At 36.2% G+C, this 22,135-nt stretch overlaps 2 protein-coding genes across 3 annotated transcripts; both read left to right on the top strand.

The window, feature by feature from the left end:
* Positions 1-990: 990 nt before the first annotated feature.
* LOC120631658 (mitochondrial ribonuclease P catalytic subunit) lies at positions 991-6,665 on the top strand. Its single transcript, XM_039901324.1, has 5 exons — positions 991-1,166; positions 1,826-2,621; positions 3,100-3,486; positions 5,557-5,746; positions 6,366-6,665. Exons 1-5 carry the CDS (start codon positions 1,106-1,108, stop codon positions 6,516-6,518), a joined length of 1,587 nt encoding a protein of 528 aa, XP_039757258.1. The 5' UTR covers positions 991-1,105; the 3' UTR covers positions 6,519-6,665.
* Positions 6,666-7,543: 878 nt separating this feature from the next.
* LOC120631537 lies at positions 7,544-18,577 on the top strand. Of its 2 annotated transcripts, XM_039901166.1 has the most exons (9): positions 7,544-7,742; positions 9,155-9,335; positions 10,178-10,322; positions 11,818-11,929; positions 12,343-12,473; positions 15,743-15,751; positions 16,308-16,313; positions 17,789-17,884; positions 18,395-18,577. In XM_039901166.1, exons 1-9 carry the CDS (start codon positions 7,616-7,618, stop codon positions 18,476-18,478), a joined length of 891 nt encoding a protein of 296 aa, XP_039757100.1. In that variant the 5' UTR covers positions 7,544-7,615; the 3' UTR covers positions 18,479-18,577. The 2 variants fall into 2 exon arrangements, with proteins under 2 accessions (XP_039757100.1, XP_039757099.1); XM_039901165.1 differs by lacking the exons at positions 15,743-15,751; positions 16,308-16,313; positions 17,789-17,884; positions 18,395-18,577 and adding an exon at positions 16,769-16,840 and having other exon boundaries at positions 12,343-12,525.
* The last annotated feature ends 3,558 nt before the right edge of the window (positions 18,578-22,135 follow it).

Here is a 22,135-nt window from a genome sequence, read left to right as displayed (position 1 = left end):
CAAATATCACCAATAACAATCTAACAATAATTACATAACAACCATAATAACTATTTGTGCAAAAACAATGACGATTTCACAATGCGGTATTCCTCACGAGACCAGCATCCTTTCTGTATTGGGTATCACGTCTCCCATGTAAGCTCACTTTACAGCGAGCCTGTGAGAAAACGAAAGCACAGCACACTCATTATCTCTAGGGCGATAACATTATTTAATTATGAGAAATTAAGTAATGAATACGAAAATTCTACACATCCAGGCGCTTGGCGCAACAGAAAATGACAATTGAGATTGTCAAATGTCAATTTGGTAAATAGCATAGACCATAGACATACAATATGGTTGGTAAGATTCTGAGGAATTGACTCTCTGAGGATGGAGTACATTGATGTACATTGATCCGAGGTCTGTTTAACTTTACTTGACTTGTATTTATTTGGTTTTTAATGAAAGGATGTTATGCTTTTTTGATTATAGCACGAGTTGTTTTTCCAAATTCCACCTTAGCCAAGATGTTTATAAGACTGACCAGTTCAAAATCTTTTGTAACTACCATTTTCATTCAAGGTTTCCAAGGCGTTGTATAAGACACTGAGATGGTATGTAGGCACTTTGATACCATAAGTACACTACCATCCAATTGTATTTCTTTCTTTCATAAATATTGTACGATGTTTTACCTTTTTTAAGGCTGGAAATACATGAGGTATCCTGTGTAAGTCATTCCAATTAATCAGCTCATATTATTTAAAAAAAGTAACCTGAACAATCCTCGAGTCCACAATTTTTGGGTCCCATATTTATTGAAAATAGCAACACTGCTGGCTTCAGTACTGCCAATCAGTTCACGCATTTATTTTATGATAAATGGACGGGCTTTTATTAGAAATGTAAATATACACAGAAGATAAGGCTGTACGTTGATATACCTTTGCCTTTCCCTTACGAAATAGAATAAAAGAAAAAATGTAAATATAACCTCAACATGCACGTAACTTATTATTAAATAATCATAAATCTATAATAATTATATTAATTTAAAATGAAAGGCACCGGTGAACTATTCATTCTACCACAGTAAATTGCTGCGATATTAGCCAAGATGAGCGTGATACAAAGAAGTTTTATTCCACTTTACAAAGGTGTTAAAAAAGGCAATAAATGTAAGTCAGTCTTATCAATAAAACATTAAGAAAGAAAAGGACATATCAATAAAACAATAAATTGAATGTTGTACCTAAACGTAAGAGCGAGCCCTGTGCCCAACGAACAGACATTAAAAAAAATCCGGTTTTGTTGCCTGTGCCATAAAATTTTGTGGGTTAGTTGGTATATACCAAATATTTACTGTTAGTATATAGTATGTTTTTTACAGCCTGGTGTAGGTACAGCGATATTTTTAATAGTTAGTTATCAGCCATGTGGTATTTCAACAGATGAATCCTCATCTGTGCACTTAAACCATCTAGTGTTTATGAGATTCCTTAATCTATTAGCTACTTACTAGTCTTCCCTCAATAACTTGTTTCTTTTTCATTGCACTGCTTGTAACGCTAACTCATTTTTATGTCCTATTTTAGCTTGAAATATATTTTACCTATCTCTTTTAGAACACAATCATGTTTATAGTTGAAATGTGAATGTACCTTTATGTGTTTTGTGTTTTGATAGACATTTTTTTTATTATTTGTACACCTCGCTTTTGATGATTGTGTTGAAAGTTTGAGGTTTATTTTAAATGAGAATGGTACAACTAATTTTGCCCTACTCACACGGACCTTCCAATCTACCTGTTGTTTATGAATAATTTCTAATTCCACAGATTTGACCCTTACTACTCGGCTCATAACTTCGCCTGCACTAAACAATACCGAACAGATTGAATTAATAAAATCAGCTACAGATACAAGTCAATCTAAGTCCAATTGGTTGAATTTTAAAAATAATATTCTTTGTAAGCAAGGCAACTTGAACGAGAAAAATATAGATGCTGTTTTATTAAAAACAATGGTGGCAAACAAAAAATTTAATGCTGCACTATCTTTTGCCAATTATTTGCAATTATCTGACTGTGAGTTATCAATAGGTGCCATCAATAGTCTGTTGAATCTTTATTATGAATACTCAAAAGAAAATGAGCTGTCGGAGACTGAAAAAACCTTTATTTTGAGTACATACACACATCTTTATGAGAAATATAAAGTTCTGGACAGTGTAACTTGTGAAAAGCTTTTACATGCGCTATGTGCAATAAATGAATGGAAAAAATGTATGAGAGTCTTAGACGATATTCAATTAACTGGTACACCCTCTCATTCTGCATATAGTACATTAATAGGAACATTTTTTAAAAACAATAAGAAAGCTGAAGCAATGAAGATGATAGAAATAAGTGAGAACAACAGAAGACCACTTAAAGATTATGCATATGAAGAATGGATGAAGTATATTTTTCGAAAGTATAAAGATAAAAAGACTATATTAAAATATTTGAATGAGTTATGTAATCATGTATCAAAGAATGGTACTGTGGTCCCAGAGGCAACTGCACACAGGTTAAAAGAATCATATGAGTCTATCAATTGGAATGTTAAATTTACAGAGATAAAGAAAGACAGGTAAATAAATATATTTTAATTAAATAAATTTATAAAATAACTTGTTCTGCCAGTATGGGAGATTGTACATTTGTAAAAATTCCAAAACTCTTAACCAAAAAGCCAGAGAAACACCATGTATGTTTATTTTATTATTTTGTATGATAGACATTCCAATATAAAATAATGTCAATGAATAAAATTACAGGTAAGGATGATTTGTTTCTTGGGCATAAAAATAGGCATTGCTTTAGGTGAGGTGGTATGTAGAGATACTTCCTAGGAACAATGAATCATTGTTCTTAATTTCTAGACAGAAAAACACTCGCACAGTAGAATTATAAATTTTATATTTTATTTTAGGGGTTTTTTTTAAATATTTTTAAAACATAAAGTTGGACAAAATTACAAACATATTTTAAAAATGCTTAAAAAAAAATAAGCTGTTTCAAGATCTTTATATGCATTTTAAACAAAATTATTATTATATTTTTTACAGAGGCCAATGCAAGAACTGCAATCATACATTAGATTGCCTCAGGTTAACTACAGAAGAATTTACAACATTACAACAGAATATTAAAGAAAAACTTATAGTTGGCTCTGATCTATTCCTTAAAACATCTCCGGATGAATTGGAAAGGTTCATGGATTTTGTTGGAAGAACAGCCCCATATGATATAGTTTTGGATGCATTAAACATAGCTTACGTAGCTGGGAGAGGTGATGTTAATGATAGGGTACGACTATTGACTACTGTAGTTAACCATTTTCTACAGAAAAAGAAAAAGATACTGCTTCTGGGCAGGAAACATATGCTTAAGTGGAAAAGAGGTACACTGTTGCAACTGACGAAGAATACGCAAAGTTTCTTCACCGAAAACCTGTGAGTGTCTCATGTTTCTAGATCACCATGAATATAAACCCATAACCGGCCCACTACATGGTCTCCTTTCAGAATGAGAATGTTTTACGCTAATCTTCATCTCTAGCCAAGTGCGGATTGGTAGACTCCACACACCTTTGAGAATGTAATCAATCAATCAAATCTTTATTCAATTAAGGCTATAGTTACAGCACTTATGATTCTCATACATTTTTTTGTTTTATAAATATTAATGTAAAAAAAAAAAAAAAAACTCCAATGATCAATAATTAATAATGAAAATAAAGTAAAGTTTATGTTACAGCCATAAAAAATTCAAAATTCAAAATTAAAAAAAAAAATCAAAATTCAAAATTCATTTATTTCAAGTAGGCCTAATATAAGCACTTTTGAAACGTCAAGTCTGTCTGTTTGTAGTGATTCTACCACCGGTTCGGAAGGCAGATTCTACCGAGAAGAAGCCGGCAAGAAACTCAGCAGTTGCTCTTTTCCAACATCAACAATTTACATTTTGTATTTTAACATTCATTTTTCTATCTTGTGAGAGCTGAAAGCGGAGCCGGATGCTTCCAAGCAACCTTGTCATTAAAAAATTCATCAATTGTATAGTAATCTCGCTCTAATAAATGTGTTTTAACAAATTCTTTAAACTTGTGCATTGGCAGGTCCAAAATCACCTTAAGAATCATATTATAAAAGCGTATACTCAATCCCACAAACGATCCCTGTACCTTACGCAGACGATATGCAGATGACACTAATTTATGACCATTTCTTGTAAGTCGACTGTTTATGTCCACTTTTTGTTTATAAAGACTAATATGTTGTCTTACAAATACTATATTGTTATAAATATATTGTGAAGCTACTATAGGCTACTAATAGGCATACTTACTGTAGTAAGTATGCCTATTTCTTTAAACTTCTCACGGAGGGATTCGCGTGATTTAAGTTTATATATTGACCGTACAGCTCTTTTCTGCAATATAAATATAGTTTCGATATCAGCTGCTTTACCCCATAACAAGATTCCAAAATATATAAGAGATGCTTATGTTGCCTTGCCTGCTTGCCTGCGAGGCATTTAGGTTTTCCTTCACCGTTATAGCAACTGATATTTTAATTGCTTTAAATTAAACGCGCTAAAAAAAAAAAACTTAAAAAAACGCCCATAACTCCGAAAAGTTAAGAGACGCGTACCGGGGACAGAACTCGTTCCCCCCGAATGGGAAGACAAAGCCTTAACCACCATAACTCTTACTGGGCTATCACCGCCTTCTAGTTATATACATATTATTAGATTTCAGAACTTTGCAACGTAAATCGTAAAACGCTACATCGCCGCTCTCTGTACTTGAAATTTCAATCGGCAGTTGTATTAGCGCGTTCGAACAAAAAACAAACTCTTCAGCTTTATTATTAGCACAAATAAACCTTTACCTAAGTTTAAACAATGTATTCAAACACATTTAATTAATCGTGATCACTACAGAATTGATTAATTCCTTAACGACAAGGCTGCTGGTATGCAGGCCGCTTTGCTCTCATCTCTTAGTATAGACAAGTTCTTTAGATTGTGAAACTGTAAAATGATGTTGAAAGAGAGCAAACTACTGAGTTTATTGCCGGCTCTCTCAGTAGAATCTGCCTTTCGAACCGGTGGTATGGTAGAGTCAGTGCAAACAGACTGACTAGACGTTTCAAAAGTCCTTATAAACTAGGCCTACGTACTTAAAATAAACATAACTTTCTTTATTCCAAATCAGACTAAGTTATAAATAATAATAATTACAAATTAAAATTAATATTTACCATAAATATAAGCCGTCTAATTGTTCACTTATGGGCATTTTGCTGTAGATATTGCCGCTTTGAATTGCTAGACTTAGCCATTGGGCTAAATAAGCGCCAGCTTTTGGGTCACCAGACGTCAAGACCAATTTTTGGGACACGATGTTAAGAAAATACTAGAAATAAATGAACAATGTTAATGATAAATGAATTTTAAATTAAAACAAAAATGTATGTAGACTTTTCTGAACCTTCTACGTTATTTTTATAAATTTTTAGGACGCAAGATGATCCGTACTTCATAACAGCGGCCATTTTAAGCGGTCCTCATACAGATATAGTGTCCCGCGATCTGCTCCGTGGCCACAAGTTTCTGATGCAACACGAAGAGTTGCGTCAATTGTTCCAGAGGTGGCAGTGGGAACATCAGTGGACGATTTTCCCTAATAGATATAGACCTATAATTCAGGTGACTTAACTTTTCTCCTGAATTTAGTAAATTAGGGAGTGTTATGAAAATTAAGCTAAATTAGCTATACTCCGCGAAAAGTAGGAGAATCTGTATGGTGTAATTTATAATTTCTTCAATCCTTATACTCCACACCCAACCCATGTAGAATGTAGGGTACATTGCCGAAGATCTGTTGAAACCGGAGGATCCTCAGGAGATGTTGACTATACAATGAATTCAATTATTCATAGCAAATTTAGCTTAATTTTCATAATATATTATGGATTTCCGCAAAGTAACGAATGCTTCTATCCAATAATTGAGGAATGGATTCCTTATCGACAGACGGACGGACAGACAGATTCGCCTGATCAAATAAGATTCCTACGCATACATTTACGTTTCACCAATCGATTTTCACTTTACAACTCTTATAATATTTATATTTTTCGTATGGATAAAGGTTATGAAAAAAAAATTTTGAATTTGAATTTTGAATTTACTTTAGATGGCGCCTAACGTCATCAAATAAAAGTTCGTGAAATTTTTTTTCGCTAGGAATCACCGAAATCACTTTGCATCCGATTAAGGTTATTCCTAAGATCGGGTTTGATTCTAACAATAACTTTTCTTTTAGGAACCTCTAAAGTTCACGCCTATCGCACAACGCAGCAATACGGGCTGGCATCTACCGTATGAAGTGGAGAATTCATCAACCTTTGGACAAATTAAAGACGGCGTACCGGATGTGAGCAGTTGGCTTTGCATGAGACAAAAATTAAATAATTGAATCAAATAGTTCAATTTTTTATTAAATGTTATAAAAAAAATAATTTGAAAATTAGTTCCTTATTTAACAGATTGTTGTATGCTGGCAATATTATGTTTATAATATTTATGCATGTTTTTCTAAATAGAATAAATGTTTTTTTTTATACTTAGATATTTTTTTTATTTTAAACTCTGAAAATCTTAAATAAATAAATATACTACGACAATACACACATTGCCCCAAAGTAAGCGTAGCTTGTGTTATGGATACTAAGATGACTGATGAATAATTTTATTGAATAATATACATAAATACTTAGAATATGCAGATAAACACCCAGACACTGAAAAACATTCATGCTCATCACACAAACGTTTTCCAGTAGTGGGAATCGAACCCACAGCCTTGGACTCAGAAAGCAGGGTCGCTGCAAACTACGCCAATCGGCCGTCGGTCGTGTGGTAACTACCACTGCCACTACTACCATATACTGTAAGAGCCCTTTAGTGCAGCAGCAGACTGATATCGTTGTTTATTAGTGGCTATTTTGGGAAATCCAATGTTAAGAATTGGGCTCGACCTAGGAATCGAACCTAGGCTCCCATGATCGGAAGGCCAACTTATGGTGTCCCTATGAATTCAGTGCCTATTCATGACTCCAAGTCACTGACCTCTATATATAGACAGACAGCATCTTTCAATTGTCAGATGGCGAAAAAACTATGACGTTATGCTATGTCGGATTAGTTATAATAATAATTATTATTATTTGGTCCCGTATGCATACATACATGGAAAACCTACTCTGTGAGAGGAAATCAAGAAAATAAAATCTACTGTTCAATCATCTTTGGTGAGGATTCTTGAATACCTTGTGTTTGCGTCCTCATTGCCTTGAACGAAATAAATTGCCATTCCAGGCTATTTATATTGAAACCTACTTGGTTTCTTGAAAATTATAACCAAAAAAATAATAACAATGGACATTAAACTGACATAATGTTACAATAATGAAAACGTTTTTCTTCTCAGATATTTTTTGTAAGTTTTAAGTTTTATTTTGGTTAATTCGAACAGTTTTTAAATTTATCTGTGGTATTCCCAAAAATAGAACAATGCCTAAAAATAGAAGACAAACTTCGGATCAGTTGGATGATACCGAAACGTTAAAATCTGAAAAGACATCGAAAACCAGCCTCAACGCAAAATCTGATCAGAATGTGAAAATTAGAAAAGAATCTGGTGAGATTACATGCGATATCCTAAGCCTATTTACGCCCCCCTGCCTGGCATAGGCCTCCTCTCTCATAGGAAAGAGGGCTTCAGAGATAAACCCACAGCGCTGATCCAACTCGGGTTGGCGGGCTTTAACGACTAGTATCACAAGTTAGTTATAATAACGTGTTCTCCGCGGCACGGGGATTAACATCGCAAATTACCTCACTAGTTTTGGCCAGACCCGGGTTTCGAACCCATAATCTCGAGCCGTAATAAAACATGGTAACAATTATTATCAATGGTACAGTGCATGTGAATTGTGATATCACAAGCGATTGACTAGTGCTGTACATAGGTTTTCTGTAGGCAATTCCAAAGTCCGATAACGCTTTTGTTCGTTACCGGTCAGTTGATTTTGGAATGGTTATTATTTCGATGGCCGCAGTTTATTTGACAGCAGCGTTCACCAGCGTGGCGGTCATATAAATGGGAGATAGTAGAGCTTATTGTGACAATGCTCGTCCGAGAAAGTACTACAACAATGCTCAGGTATTTCTGCCGCAAAACAGCATTGTTGCAACGCTGTGTTCCGGTCTGAAGGGCGATTTGGCTGTTGTAATTACAGACACATAGAGCTTAACATCTACGCTTAAGGTCGTAGTCCAACATGCTTGCCTAGTACGGATTGTTATACCAGCTTCTTTCCAATAACTCTAAATCAAATGACATAAAAGTGTGCGTTTGTTTGAAAATTTATACAACGGGCGTATTAGGGCACAGCTCGTCTGTAACCTCACCAAGGCTATCTGCAGCCTCAGCAGACAACCTAGCAGCAGATGGAAAAGCAATAGAACAAGATGTTGACCTTGAGTTGCTGCTTATATTTGATTAGTTGGTTTATACTAATGAATTTTATTAGGTTGGTAAAACAAGTGCTTGACAGCGACTTACAATTACTAATAGCACACTTTTTAAACACCTTAAAAACCCTTTACCAAAACTCTAAGGGTATAAAAAAAATAAGCAACACTTCGCAGGGTGTGCAAGGAACACGTTCCGCAACGTGCTGTCCTATGTCCGTCAACTTGAGGTGTTAACCTAATTACACCCGCAACCACGAACTCCATACCGGACTTACTTTATCTCAAAACTAAATTGACAGTTCTAAAAGAAGGTTCCTCCTTCTTTACTGAAAATTAACAAGGTGGCCCTTGACTGCAATTCCCCTGGTGGTAAGTACCAACGTACCTACTAATGAAGCAGTCTAAGATGGTAGCGGACAAACCTGTTAGGAATATGGCAGTATTAAACTAATACCCCTAATCTACAGGCAGATTGGGAAAAGGAAAACTTCTATAACTACTTTAGTTAGATTAGTTATGGATTGGCACCAATGTTTACCTACTGAATCCGCTAGTTTAGTTATACAATTTCAGAGACTCCAATAAAGAAGGTCACGTCTCGGGGTCGACGCAACATGGAACGAGTGGAGATGCTAGCGAGGCCAACTGCTCGTCGACTGCGATCCTTGTGGGACGACAAATGCGAAATCCTTCCCAAACACCGCAGAGATAAGATCAAAAGCGCTTTGGAGGAAGACTATTTTCTAAGTCCCGAGTAAGCTACTCCCTCCCACTAATGCACTGGTTTCCGAGGTGGGCACCAAATTATACCTTCTCGCCGTTGCGTAATACTCCACACGATGCCACGCCGCTTCGAATTGTGTTTCCGGCATAATTAAGTAGCTTGCCTACACTCACGTTATATTAATTGTAGCCCACGACTTCCATATCGCTGATTATAGAGCTTTTAAGTGGGTATCTCTAAGCACCCAAATAAAAATGTTCAGCCTAGGTATACACACCAACTTTTTTTTCGTCTTGCAACAATGTACCTGATTAGTTAAATAACAAGCAACTTATATTAAGTGTAACTGGCGCGGTGCGGCGGCGGTATCAATTCCATTAATTGCGGTCGTTTCATACGGCAGAAAAAAAACTAATATAATAAGTAATAGGTAGTAATGCAGAAATTATTTTTTTACTTCTTTATGACTGGTGTGGTAAACTTCAACTATTTAAAATTTTGCTTATAGTAACTGTCGGCTGTCGTGTTCAACGATAAAAAAATCACAATGTATTGTCTTTACAAAAATATAACTTAATATTTTTGTATATTATTGTTATTTCATATAGAATATAGAGCTTGGATCCGCTATGCTAGCACGATGCGATAAGCTAGGTATCTATTACTGTAAGGAGTTTGATTTTAAACGGCTTAACGTACTATCCAATGCAATTTCGGATCTCCAAAATTTAATTTAATTCCCAACTAGGGTCACCGAGCACATTGAGAGGATGAAAAACAAAAAGAGGATGTAAAAACGTAAATAACTTCTTCGGAATCTTTAAAACCGACAATCTTTTCTTCTTCTATAAATATGCTGCATGTTTTCATAGACAAACGGAGCAATACTTCCAAGCTTTGAGCGAATCATCTAAGCGATGGACGGGTCCGGGTGGCATGGTGGGCCGCTGGGAACAGGCAGAGCAATCACGGGAGCTCCGGCAAAGACAGAAGTGGCTGGTCAATTTCAGTGCTCAAGTATGTGGTAGCTTACTACTAGAAGTCACTATGAAATGTATCTACATTATAATATTATTTTCTTTTTTTGATTCTTGGAATCTCAATATGAATAAGAGATAAAGTAAAAGCCTATAGATAGCTCCGCGGCAATGAATAGTAAGTAGCTAACCTCAGTAGTAAGGGTACTACTGAGGTTAGCAAGGATCCGTTCATCCCATCGCACGTACCGCAGGGTGGCGTGATCTACGCCTGAAATCAATTCAATCCAAAATTTAATATGGAAGCTGTCCTTTTCCTACCCTTCTCTGTATATAAGGATAGCACTATTAAATTTATCTATAATCTGAAAATTTTGTATTAGATTATTAACTTCGGATGCTAGACGAGATCTTAGGACCTATAATTATAGGTACTTACTTTGTGTCACAATGTTACTGCCGTAATTTTTGTTTTCCAACAAACATTTCGTGGAGACCACAAAGTTATCTTTTGTTATATCGAGCAAAACATCTTACCATCCATGATTCTTATCTGCTATTAACCATATGGAGTTGCGGCACTGCATTTTTAAAATTTTATAAAATTTTATATAATTTTGTACAAAATGTTATGTAACATTTTTATTATAACTTTATGATATTAAACATGTTTGAACAAAATTTGAAAAATATATCATATGTAATCAAAATAAAATTGGTGATTATGTAATGTAATAACAATCATTACTGTCAGTAAGTGTACCTAACAACACTGCTGAACATATGCCTTTCGAAGATCGCGTCACCACAACACAGTCCTCCGCCATTTTCTTCAAGCTGCTTCCAGATCCTCTGTCTAGCGGGCTGGATCTGAACCTACATTGCGTTAGCGATTCTCTGTCTCTCTCTAGGTACTCTAGATACTCTACCCCGTCGTTCACCTCTATCTTAAACTGGCTAAACCTTTGAATTATAACGTTGATATTTCTCCTACGGGTTTCATCGTTTGGAGTTTAATAAATCATTCTTTAAATTTATTTAAATGATACAGGATAATAATTATAAAATTATAATAACAACGTTATCGTCAGTATGGAAGCGTTAAAAGGCGAAGAAAGAAGACGTTGAAGGCGTTTGGCATTTCGGCACGATGGCGTGGAGAAATCCATTGCGTTAAAGTTTAAGGGTATGGCTTTATAACTGCCACAACTTTCACTGGTTAGTCCGCTACCATCAGATTGTGTCATCATTAACCAGGTGACTTGGGAGGTGAGGAGATGGTGAAATGTAAATAGGTAGTTTAATATGTATTGTTAGTTAAATGGTCAATAATGTATTAGCACATTTTCTAACTGCAGTGTTGCAGCACCATTAGGTATTATAGCAGGAAAGTTAAAAACAGCCTGTCATTGAAAATTGTATTAAAACATTCAAGATTATCTCGTTACCCATATAAAATGGATGAATATTTACAACACTTGTTTAATAAACAAATCACAAAACTGGATTAATTACGGATGTAAATGTGTTTCCAGGTGGCCTACCGTCTGTGCGATTATATCGCCAAGGGACAAAAGGAGATGCTGGTCTCCAACAGATTGCGAAGTATCGCTGATGTTGTTTTGGAAAGAGTCGCAGAAATATTAGGTTGGCGTTCAAATATTCTCACAAACACTAACTTCATTTCAGAGTCGTAGATCCTCTAATAAGCTAATAATCAACCGATTAATGTTCACTGCACTTTGTTTGACATTGGACTTTGTAGGTAGTTTCAAATACGGTTTTGTGCCGCTTTTGTCCTATGGCTCACTGCGACACGCTTGATGCCACCTGTCCACCTAGAGTTGAGCACCTACAGTCCACCAGAATATGCTCTGAGCATAGATCTCCCCATCGCCCGCGGAGTGACTGGTGAGACCCATAATTAGCGATTACATGAGATGTCGCGACGCTTCCCGAAAGTAACTTTTCAATAGTTAACTTTTCCGAAAGGTTGCCTTAGAAAAGTAATTAAACCGAGTACGTTAGTGGCTTTAACTGAAATACACTTTTGTGTTTAGGAGAGCCAAAACCCTCACGTTCCCATCCCGGCCGCCTAGCCAGGTTCATGGTAGCGATTTCTGACCGTATCGCTGTGTGGATAGAAAACGCAGTGTACCGTGCCGACGCCATCGAGCCCCGTGAGTCCAGTGTCGACGAACACATGCGGCTGGATTCGGAAAAACCACTCATATGCTAACTGGGTAAGGTGGTTTTTACCTTTTTATTTTTAACAACACGAACCCGCATCGTTTGTAGACTCCTACATCAAATTCGTCTGATGATCCCAATGGACACAGACAGAGTCAGTAGCCGATGGAATATGGGAATCCCAACAAAATACTTATGTCCAGACATCCTTCTCCTGGGATGATGATGATGACTTTTTACTAAATACCCACAGAATGGTGGACTGCCGTAGACCTGTTAGATGAATAATTGCTAATTTCTCGACAGAATGAATGAATGAATGAATACACTTTATTGTACACCACATAAACATATAGTAAAATTATAAATAAAAATTTAACACAAAGTATACAATTTGGCGGCCTTATCTCCGTGCATTTAAATAAACATGCATATATACCTATATATACATATAATAAACTTACAATAAAATATATAGATACTGATAATTAATATATACCTATATAATAAATATCAATAATACATAAATATATATATACAATATTGTCAAACCCCATAAACAGAAGGGAACAGACATGTTAAAGTTCCGAAGATTCAGACAAAAAAATGATCTTTAACAAGTTTTTTAAAAATGGTAATAGACTGTGCCTCTCGGATTTCAAGAGCTTATATAACAGCCTGAATAGTGAAAGATCAGCGGAAGAAAGATGAATTATGAAGAGTGGACAGAGTCCACTTAAATTTTTTTTTCTTGCTCTATTAAGCTATTGCATACGCAGGACCACATTATCCGTAGTGATAATACTATATATCTCTAGCAATATTGGATGATTCTCTCGCGACTGAATCTAAAGACGGTCACCCATCCAGTTACCCTTTGCGTTAACGTTGCTTCTTTTTTAGTTGAGGTCATCGAAAGTAGTTTTACTCTACTCCTTGTAAGGTGTTGCCTGGAGAAGATAACTTTATGTGATACGAACGTCGCCTAAAGCGCATCTGTCATTAGCTCCTAATTTTTTTGTTATCTTTATGTATTTTTCCTTTTCGATTTGGTGCAGAAAAAAGTTAATCTATTTTTCCATGCCAGCGAATTAAAATTATCGTATAACAACAATTGGTTACTATAGTGACATAAGTAATTCAAATTCGCTTACTTTGCAGTAATTTATGTCGCGTTAAAAAGCGTGCGACGCATTATGACATAATATGATTATATATATAAAAATGTGGACTAGAACAATTAGTGTTTTATACGACTTGTGTAATACCTAGTTACCTATGTGCATTTTTATCCATTATATTATGGAAGTTCTTGTATTAAAATCCACAAGCCGTAGTAAAAAGAAAATATTGATGGGAATTATGATCATCTATGACGAAATCTAGGTCACTCCTGCTTTCTTACAAGATAGAAAAATGATTGTTAAACTGGAAAACAGCAATCTGTTGAGTTTCTTTCGGGCTTCTTCTCGATAGAACCTGCCTTTGGTAGAGTCACTGCAAAATATTCCTAAATTAAACAGCAAACAGTCGCGCCCTCATCGTTTCAAGCGTTTATTTATTATTTTATTAACACAACACACATCGTTTACATCACAGGTCTTATTTAAAGGTATAAGCATAAACTCAAAAGAATTTTTCTATACACCCAGCCTAGCTGTAGACAAAGTTTGCTTGGTTAATTTAGTAGCTAGGTATATTTACATTCAGCTTAATGCTACAAAATTATAACTCGTTACTCATTACCATTTAAGTGTAAAAAACCTTTTGTTGACGTTCCAATTATATAGCTCAGTATAGGTATTTATTTATTCCACCACAGGTTAGCCCTTGACTTCAATCTCATGTGGTGGTAAGTGATGATGCAGTCTAACATATTAGCGTGCCAACTTGTGAGGGAGTATGGTAGTCATACCCCATAATTGGTTTCTACACGACGTCGCATCGGAACACTGAATCGCTTAGCGGAACGTCTTTGTGGTAACTAGCCACGGCTAAATCCTCCCACGAGACCAGACTAGAGAAAATTCTGAAATAATTAATTTCCAATTTGCCTCTGCCGGGAATCAATCCCGGGTCCTCCTAATTTAATTCACAACGCTCACCGTTGCGCCAGAGAGGTCGTCAACGAAATGAAATACGTTCATATTCCTTCACTATTCATGTACAGCCTGCGGGGGTTTGAACTCGATCCTCCCTTAAAGGAAGCCAAAGCTTTTACCCTATCCATCTTTCATCGCTTCTGTTTCCATTAACAACTATTATGATGCTATCCATATGCTATCCTACTCCGCGAACAGCAGGCGAATCTGTACGGTGTAATTCATAATTTCTTCAATCGTTATACTCCACACCAAACAGATCTTCGGCAATGTACTCTCTACACGTACGTTTCGCTCCGAAACCGGAGCATCTTCAGGAGATGTTGACTTTACAATGACTTTACAATAATTGTTGACTTAACAATTAATCATTGTAAAGTCAACATTTAAGCTTAATTTTCATAACATATTATGGACTTCCGCAAAGTAACGCCTGCTCCTATCCAATATCCAATATCCATTAACAACGACGAAATGCATTGGTTACTTACTTTGAGTAAATGGGACTAAAATTCATTGGGTTCATTTTTAAATTTATAGCAAACACATATTTAATACAGTGTTTATGATCGATACGTTATATTGTTCGGTTATCGGCAGTTATGTTAATAAGTCATGAGGAACGCCTACTATTTCTAACTCGCAAACAAAGGAAACCATGTCAATGTGAACACCAGTTTCTACAACCTATAGGCACTAGTTACATTGTTGCAAAGTAGCAATAAGCATTTCAAAATTATTACTAATCGCTGCTAAACTAGAAATTGCCTGCAGCTTTGTGTTTTTTTTTATCATTTAGAGTTTATTCGAAAGTAATAATTGACGGCAGTAGCGTGCAGTTCATACATGCACAAAAGCACTGCATACCCAAATTAAAATAAATAAATAAAAAATTTGTAGTTTAAATAACTCGTATTGGAGGAGATTTTTTTCCATTTTGTGCTATGTACCTGCTTTATGCATACCCTGGTCAAAAACCCTGTGCATGCGAGTCTGAATTTGACTGACTAAGCTGTCTTCGGCGGCAAAAATAAGCGTGGCAGCGGTACTTCCCCGGACGAGCTCTGTCACAAAAAGCTCCGCTGCTTCTGTTAGGGTACTGACCTCCATAATAGATAAAAGTTTTCTGTCCGTCCGTTCACGTGTCAAGGTACGTGAAAAGAAACAGCCTTTTGAAGTAGTAAGAATCTTACTAAGGGCCGTTGCACACCAGGGGCGCAGGGCCATTCGTATCCCACTAAATTTCACGCGTGCCTTTTTTGCGAGGCTGCTGTCGCCGACGGTGGGTCCAGCCATACTCGAGTGGCGGTGGATTTTGGAGGTCCGAATTTGGTCTATTCTTTCCGCCTTAAAGGACTTTTTAGGAAAATGCCAAATAAAGCGCAGAATAAGTTAGATATCTTTAGTTATCATTGGCACATGATAACATGGCATTAGAGTAATGTGATGCTAAACTCTTCATAACTCTCCTTTAAGAGAAGGCATTTGCCAGAGAATTAGGCCCTTGATAAGGTTAATAAACATAACAACAACAATAAACAACACTTAACCAAGGCGGAAACTGGATGAGTTGCCATGGCTTGAAGAGAGTATCATGATAAGCCATTGGTTGCGATTATTATAAGTGTCCACCAATCCGCACTGGACCAGCTGTGGAGAGTTATTTTTTTTGCATTAAAGCAAGCATTTAAATTGCCCATGTAAACCGAGCCTTACTTCACAGAGCAAGCAAGGAACACGTCCCTAGGAATGGAATATTAACTAATTACGATGATCTTTATTGCACTGAGTTTAGTCTAAATAAGAAACCACTATACACATGACATTACATACTTGTTTCAACTCGCACCTAGTTCTCATCAATTTCCGCTACGGCTCTCCTAACAGCATATCTTTGAATGATTTATTTTCATATAAATATACATCAAATATTTCTTAATACATCAAAATATGGCTGTGACCCGCATACTCGCAAGCGATGCCATATGTTAAGCCGTCAAAGTTGATCTAATAAATTATTATTGATATCATATCAGAAGTGAGTATACAACGAGCCAGTTTTTTCTTGAAGACAGGTATGTGCATTAGGTATTCAGATAGGTCTGACCTTAGGAGGTGCTTGGCTTAGGGATACCTACAGCAGGACTGGTTTGCGACCTTCTAGGGCCCTATATAATGTGTCTGTCTTCCGCAGATCAGCATAGTTTGCACTCAGAAGGCCTAAGAGCAGTTCTAGTGAGATCTACCCTCAATAACCCACTACTCATCAAAATGAAATTCTTCGTACGTATCTTTATAATATATTTATATTTCTCTTGTTGTTATAAGAATTATAAAAATCTGAATAGTTATATTTATAAGTAATTTCTTATTATCATCATATTTTACTCTGCTATTATTATAGTCTCAGTAGTTCTAATAAAAATGCCTGTAAAAAGCTGTATGACCTGTGCATTAATATTTTTTTTTATAATTATAGATAAAAGATATTAGGTAGTTACAGACAACCCTAATTTTTATAATATACGATTTTCAAGTTAATTTTAGCAGCTCATTTGCCAGCCAATAAAAAAAAGGATTATTTTCTATTAATATTTTTGCGACGTAAGAAATATTTCGGCCGACTTTTTCAGAGAACTGATATAAATGAGAGAGAGATACGTAGAAAACTACGGCATAGAACCTATAGGTAAATTAGTCGAATATAACATATTGTAGGTATCTTGTGATAATACGATTACCTACAATATATTTTCATGTTAAATAATCGCTGTAAAATATATTGGCCGATTTGTTTTCTTTTATTCAACTGTAAGATAGTCTTTATCTCACCTAGTCGTAAATGCAGTCTCGCATAGTAGCGGGCTAGCATGTTAGGGGTACAGCAGTTAACATGTGAAACCTCGCTTACCTGACAATACCTAGCGCGTAAATGAATTAACAAATTTTTCAAACCTGTCTAAAATGATAAAAAACCTTTAATTTTTATCATTATAGACAGGTTTATCATCTGATTTTTGTTTATACTTTGTGATAAGAGAGGTGTTTATTGTACATCCTAAAAACTATGCTACTTCGAATAACTGTTTCTTTGCGAAGAAATGTAAATGTAAAATTATGTTATGTTTCGTTTTGCATTTTAGTACGGAACCCTTTGCGTTTAAGCCAAACTCGCGCTTTGCCGGGGCTTTAATATGTGAATGTAAATTTTTAGGTATTCTTCTTCTTGTGCTGCGTCGCCATGGCGGCTGCTGCCCCGCAGTTCATCACCTCATGGCCCGGCTACGTCGCACCCGCTTTCGGTTCCAGGGTAAGAAATTAACCTTCTGAAGATACGCCCTTAATATATGCGATTTATGTAAACTCATAAGTAATATTATAAAATGTTATCGTAAGTAATATTATAAGAAGGTTAGAAGGTTAATAATTGTATACTTATTGCATTTACAAGCTGATAAAATTGAACGTCAGTGTAGAAATTATTTCAAGTGCGGGTGCCTCGCTCCTTTTATTGTAATTTGACTAAATACAGTGATGATTTAAAAAAAAATTTTGAAAATTGAAAAAAATAATTGTACAAATATCATTATATAGGATTAATTTCAGTAGGTGGTACGATCATCTGTAAGTTATTTTGTAAAATGAAATGCCGAGCATCTATCTGGTAATTACTAGGAAATGGCTAGACCGATTTGTTATGTTTATTGTTTTCTGTTTGCCTCAAAACGAGTGTGGTATAAAACCAAAAGAAAATTATTGAAAATTCAAAAGCATAGCATTTAGATGGTGCGATGCTTTTATTTCAAAACTTATATTTCAGACCGTAGTGGCCGGACCCACTGTCGTGAATGGATTCGACGGCTTCAACCGCTTCGTGTCCCCCGGATACGTCGGCGTGTACTAGTGCAGCCCCCAATACCTGTCCGGATAATACAAACGAAGTACTCAAAAATTGGCACGCGTCTACTGTTATGTACATAACTAAATAAACACACGCTCTAAATATTTTTTTTAATTTATCGAAATCTATATAGACTATTTTTCCACAGATATAAGATTGTTTATTTTTTCAAATGCTTGTTAGATTGAGTTAAAAATACCTTTTAAAAATATTTATTGAATATGTACAAAGGACTAATGGACTATATGGACAAATCCATACTCTCACTCAACCTACGTTTTACGCAGTACTAATCGAAAATCTTCAGATTGCATAATAGTTAATTTAGTAGTGCTATCCTTATATATAGGAAGCGGTGTAAGCCGGATAGTGGTTAGGACTTCGGCTTCACTTTCTCGAGGTCACGGTCGCATCCCAGCAGAATATTTTAAGTTATGTGCGTTAAAAGCAATAAAATATCACTTGCTTTTGTGGTGAAGGAAAACATCGTGAGGAAACCTTCATGGCTGAGATATCTCCATAATGGTCCCAAGGCGTTTGGAGTCCACAAGTCCGCACTTGGCCAGCGTGATGGACTTCGGGACTAAACAATTCTGATTGTGTGAGGAGAAACGTGCCCTGTAGGGGTCCGGTAATATGTTGATATGATGATCTTTATATATAAAAGAAAGAGCAGGAAAAGTATTTATAATATAATACTTTAGATTAGATTGATTCAAAATTACCGGACGTTAGCGTAGTTATCTTTTAAGCTCAACCACTTTGGCATGTTTGGATGTATCTTCTCTCTTCCGGAGATTCTTGACACCCCTTGCCCCGCCGTTACCATAACCGCTGCCAGAGCCAGGGGCTGCCTGGGGCTTTGGCTTTCTTTTCTCCATCCATACAAAGATTTGCCCGGTAATGACCACGCTAGGCAGGCGGGTTGTTTGGATGTACGCATACTTTATTATAGCAAAGGGTAGGCACACCGCACAAGGCGTACTTATAAAAAGATTTCGTTCTTGACTACAGAAGCCAATCTTACAATACAACCCTAGGCATCACGGCGTGATTTAGCAAGAGGTAGAGTTTTACTTTAGAAACGTTTGTTTTGTGTTTCATTTTTATAGATAAGTAACCATTTTTACGTACGTAAACAGATAAATAATGTAGACACGCACATATTCCTTTTTGATATTCTATTAAACGTATGACAATTATGTGGTAAATAGTGGCTGTATTGGCGTAAAAACAGAGTTTTAAGTTGGTCTTATATACTAACAATGGTAGGGATTGTGTATAAGTTCCATCACTTATGTGTTGATATAAAATCACGTAAATATAATAATTATTTAAATATGCTCCACCAATCCGCACTGGGCCAGCGTGGTGGACTACGTCCTTATCCCCTTCTTATTGTGGGAGACCCGTGCCATGTAGAGGGCCGGTCATAGGTTGATATGATGATGATGATGAAGTATGCTATATAAGAAACCATCCATTTGCCATTTGCTATTTAAGAAACCATCATAATATGAGCTTGTGGTTGGTCGAAAGGTCACCTAACTTTTGTTTCTTTTACATTTTTTACATAAGTCACCTTCATAATTTGAAACAGATTAGCCCGCTAGCATCTAAAGACTGCATGATCACTTAGCAAGTGAGATTTCAGCCAAGGGCTAATTTGTAGTGTAATAAAAACACCCTGTCCATAGCCTTTCTCATCAATCCACTACCCACGACTCTCTTAAATAACATAACAAAACCCTTTAATTATATCAACCACACACTGTCTTTTTCTTAAGTGCGTTTAGACGAGTTAGAACATGATGGTATAGGAAGACTAAGAACTTTCTTTGTGTACGGTGCGGTGTGAGAAATGTCCGTCGACAAAGCGTGCATAAGGTTTGCGGTTGCATTTCTATCAACCGCAAAGGTAGTAATTAATACCTAATCATTAACCAAATCAAATAAAAAAGAAAAGTTTCATTTAATACATGAAGCGTTTTAGCTTTAATGCCAGTGTTGTCAAAGCTGTGTAGAGTATTCCATTCCCTTATTCTGCGCATTGTAGGGCTGGCACAACATTTCTTCTTCGAAATATTTGTTTTTTTTATTCGATGACCGCGATCAGGAACTTCCTGGCGTCGAGGTGAGCGCTGTGATTTTAAGTGGGAGGCCCGGTTTTAATCCTAAGCAGATGCAATTTGTCTTTTCTGTTGGGAGGTTTTGCCGTGGCTGGTTACCACCCTACTCTAAAGAGTCAAAATTATATTTTTTCGCGTCAGCTTTTTAGTCCAGTGGTCCTGTCTAAAGGTTGCCGGTAAGAGATTGCTTGCAGCAATGAGGCCGCCTTTGCATATCTACATTGTTTACTGTATGCTCCTTACTGATTCTTTTTCTGTATGTTATACGTGCAATAAGTCTTTTTCTTCTTCTTCTTTTTATGGGAGTGAGAAAAAAATCTAAGCAATTAATCTTGAAATTTTGATAGAAGGTTTCAAGGCTAGGATGACACGGATGCAGATCGACTAAGCAGTTAAAAATATCGCGTATCTCTCTTCGCGTTAAGGTTTTATTGCGGAAGAGAGTGAGGAAAAAAATCTGATAACACATTATAATCTTTTTGACGTAAGCGACGTCATATAAGCTCGACATAATAGGCTATAACCACGGTAATCATTATGCAGCCGAAGCCGCGAGAAAGTCTTTTATGGTAGAAATTGTCTCATCGAGACTTCACCGTATATGGAGATTAAATTAACATAAGCGATAGAATGACATCATTTATGTGAGCATATTCAAATAGTTTGTTGTATAACATTTTGTGCTCTTTCAGAACAGGATTTAGATTGGTGCTAGAATTAGCGAATTTTATAATAAAGTTATCAGCATGTATGCAAAGGAAGGCATCCTTTGCTTTCGGTTTGTCGCGTAGTGTGAGATTAGCCTAACGCGTAAATTCTTAATACACATACCGGTAATCTATCGTTTGGAATATCGTCGCAAGCGACATCGCAAGCTACGGATATCACATATCCAATTACCCAAAATGCAGGTGATTTTGGGAATCGCATGCAATCTGGTGTGGTCACTCACTTGCAATAACGTCTACATATCGTCCGTTAACAATCAAGATATTCCTAGTACTAGCCCGGAGTAAGGAAGTTGGCGGAGATTCACCCCCGTGCCTCGAGAGCAAGTTAAGCTGTTGGTCATGCGCCTGATCTTTTTTGTGTCGGAGCTGCCGTCCATCCACTATGAGTGTGAGGTAAAAAAAGTGAACCTGTGTTTGCGCACACACAAGTGCACTATATTACGAGTATATCCGGAGTAATCGGAAATATCTCTGGAGATGGATCACCATGTCCGAAATCGGTCAGGGAAACTGTATGTGTGTGTTTTTATGGATCCAAGGCCGTGGGTTCAATCCCCCAACTAGAAAAATGATTGTGTGATGTACATGAATGTTTTTCAGTGTCTGGACGTATATCTGTATGTTATAATTATTTATGTATATTATTCATAAAACACTCAGCTGTCATCTTAGTATCCATAACACAAGCTGCTAACCTTACTTTTGTTCTGTATGGCGATGTGTGTATTGTCGTAGTATATTTATTTATTTGCACCAATTACTGACTCGTGCAAGTAGAATGCAACAGAAATCTACTTGCA

Source organism: Pararge aegeria, chromosome 18 (genome assembly GCF_905163445.1).
Source record: "Pararge aegeria chromosome 18, ilParAegt1.1, whole genome shotgun sequence".
Taxonomy (NCBI): Eukaryota; Metazoa; Arthropoda; class Insecta; order Lepidoptera; family Nymphalidae; genus Pararge; species Pararge aegeria.
Note: the sequence above shows the minus strand (reverse complement) of the source record. Positions and strands in the feature narration are given on the sequence as shown.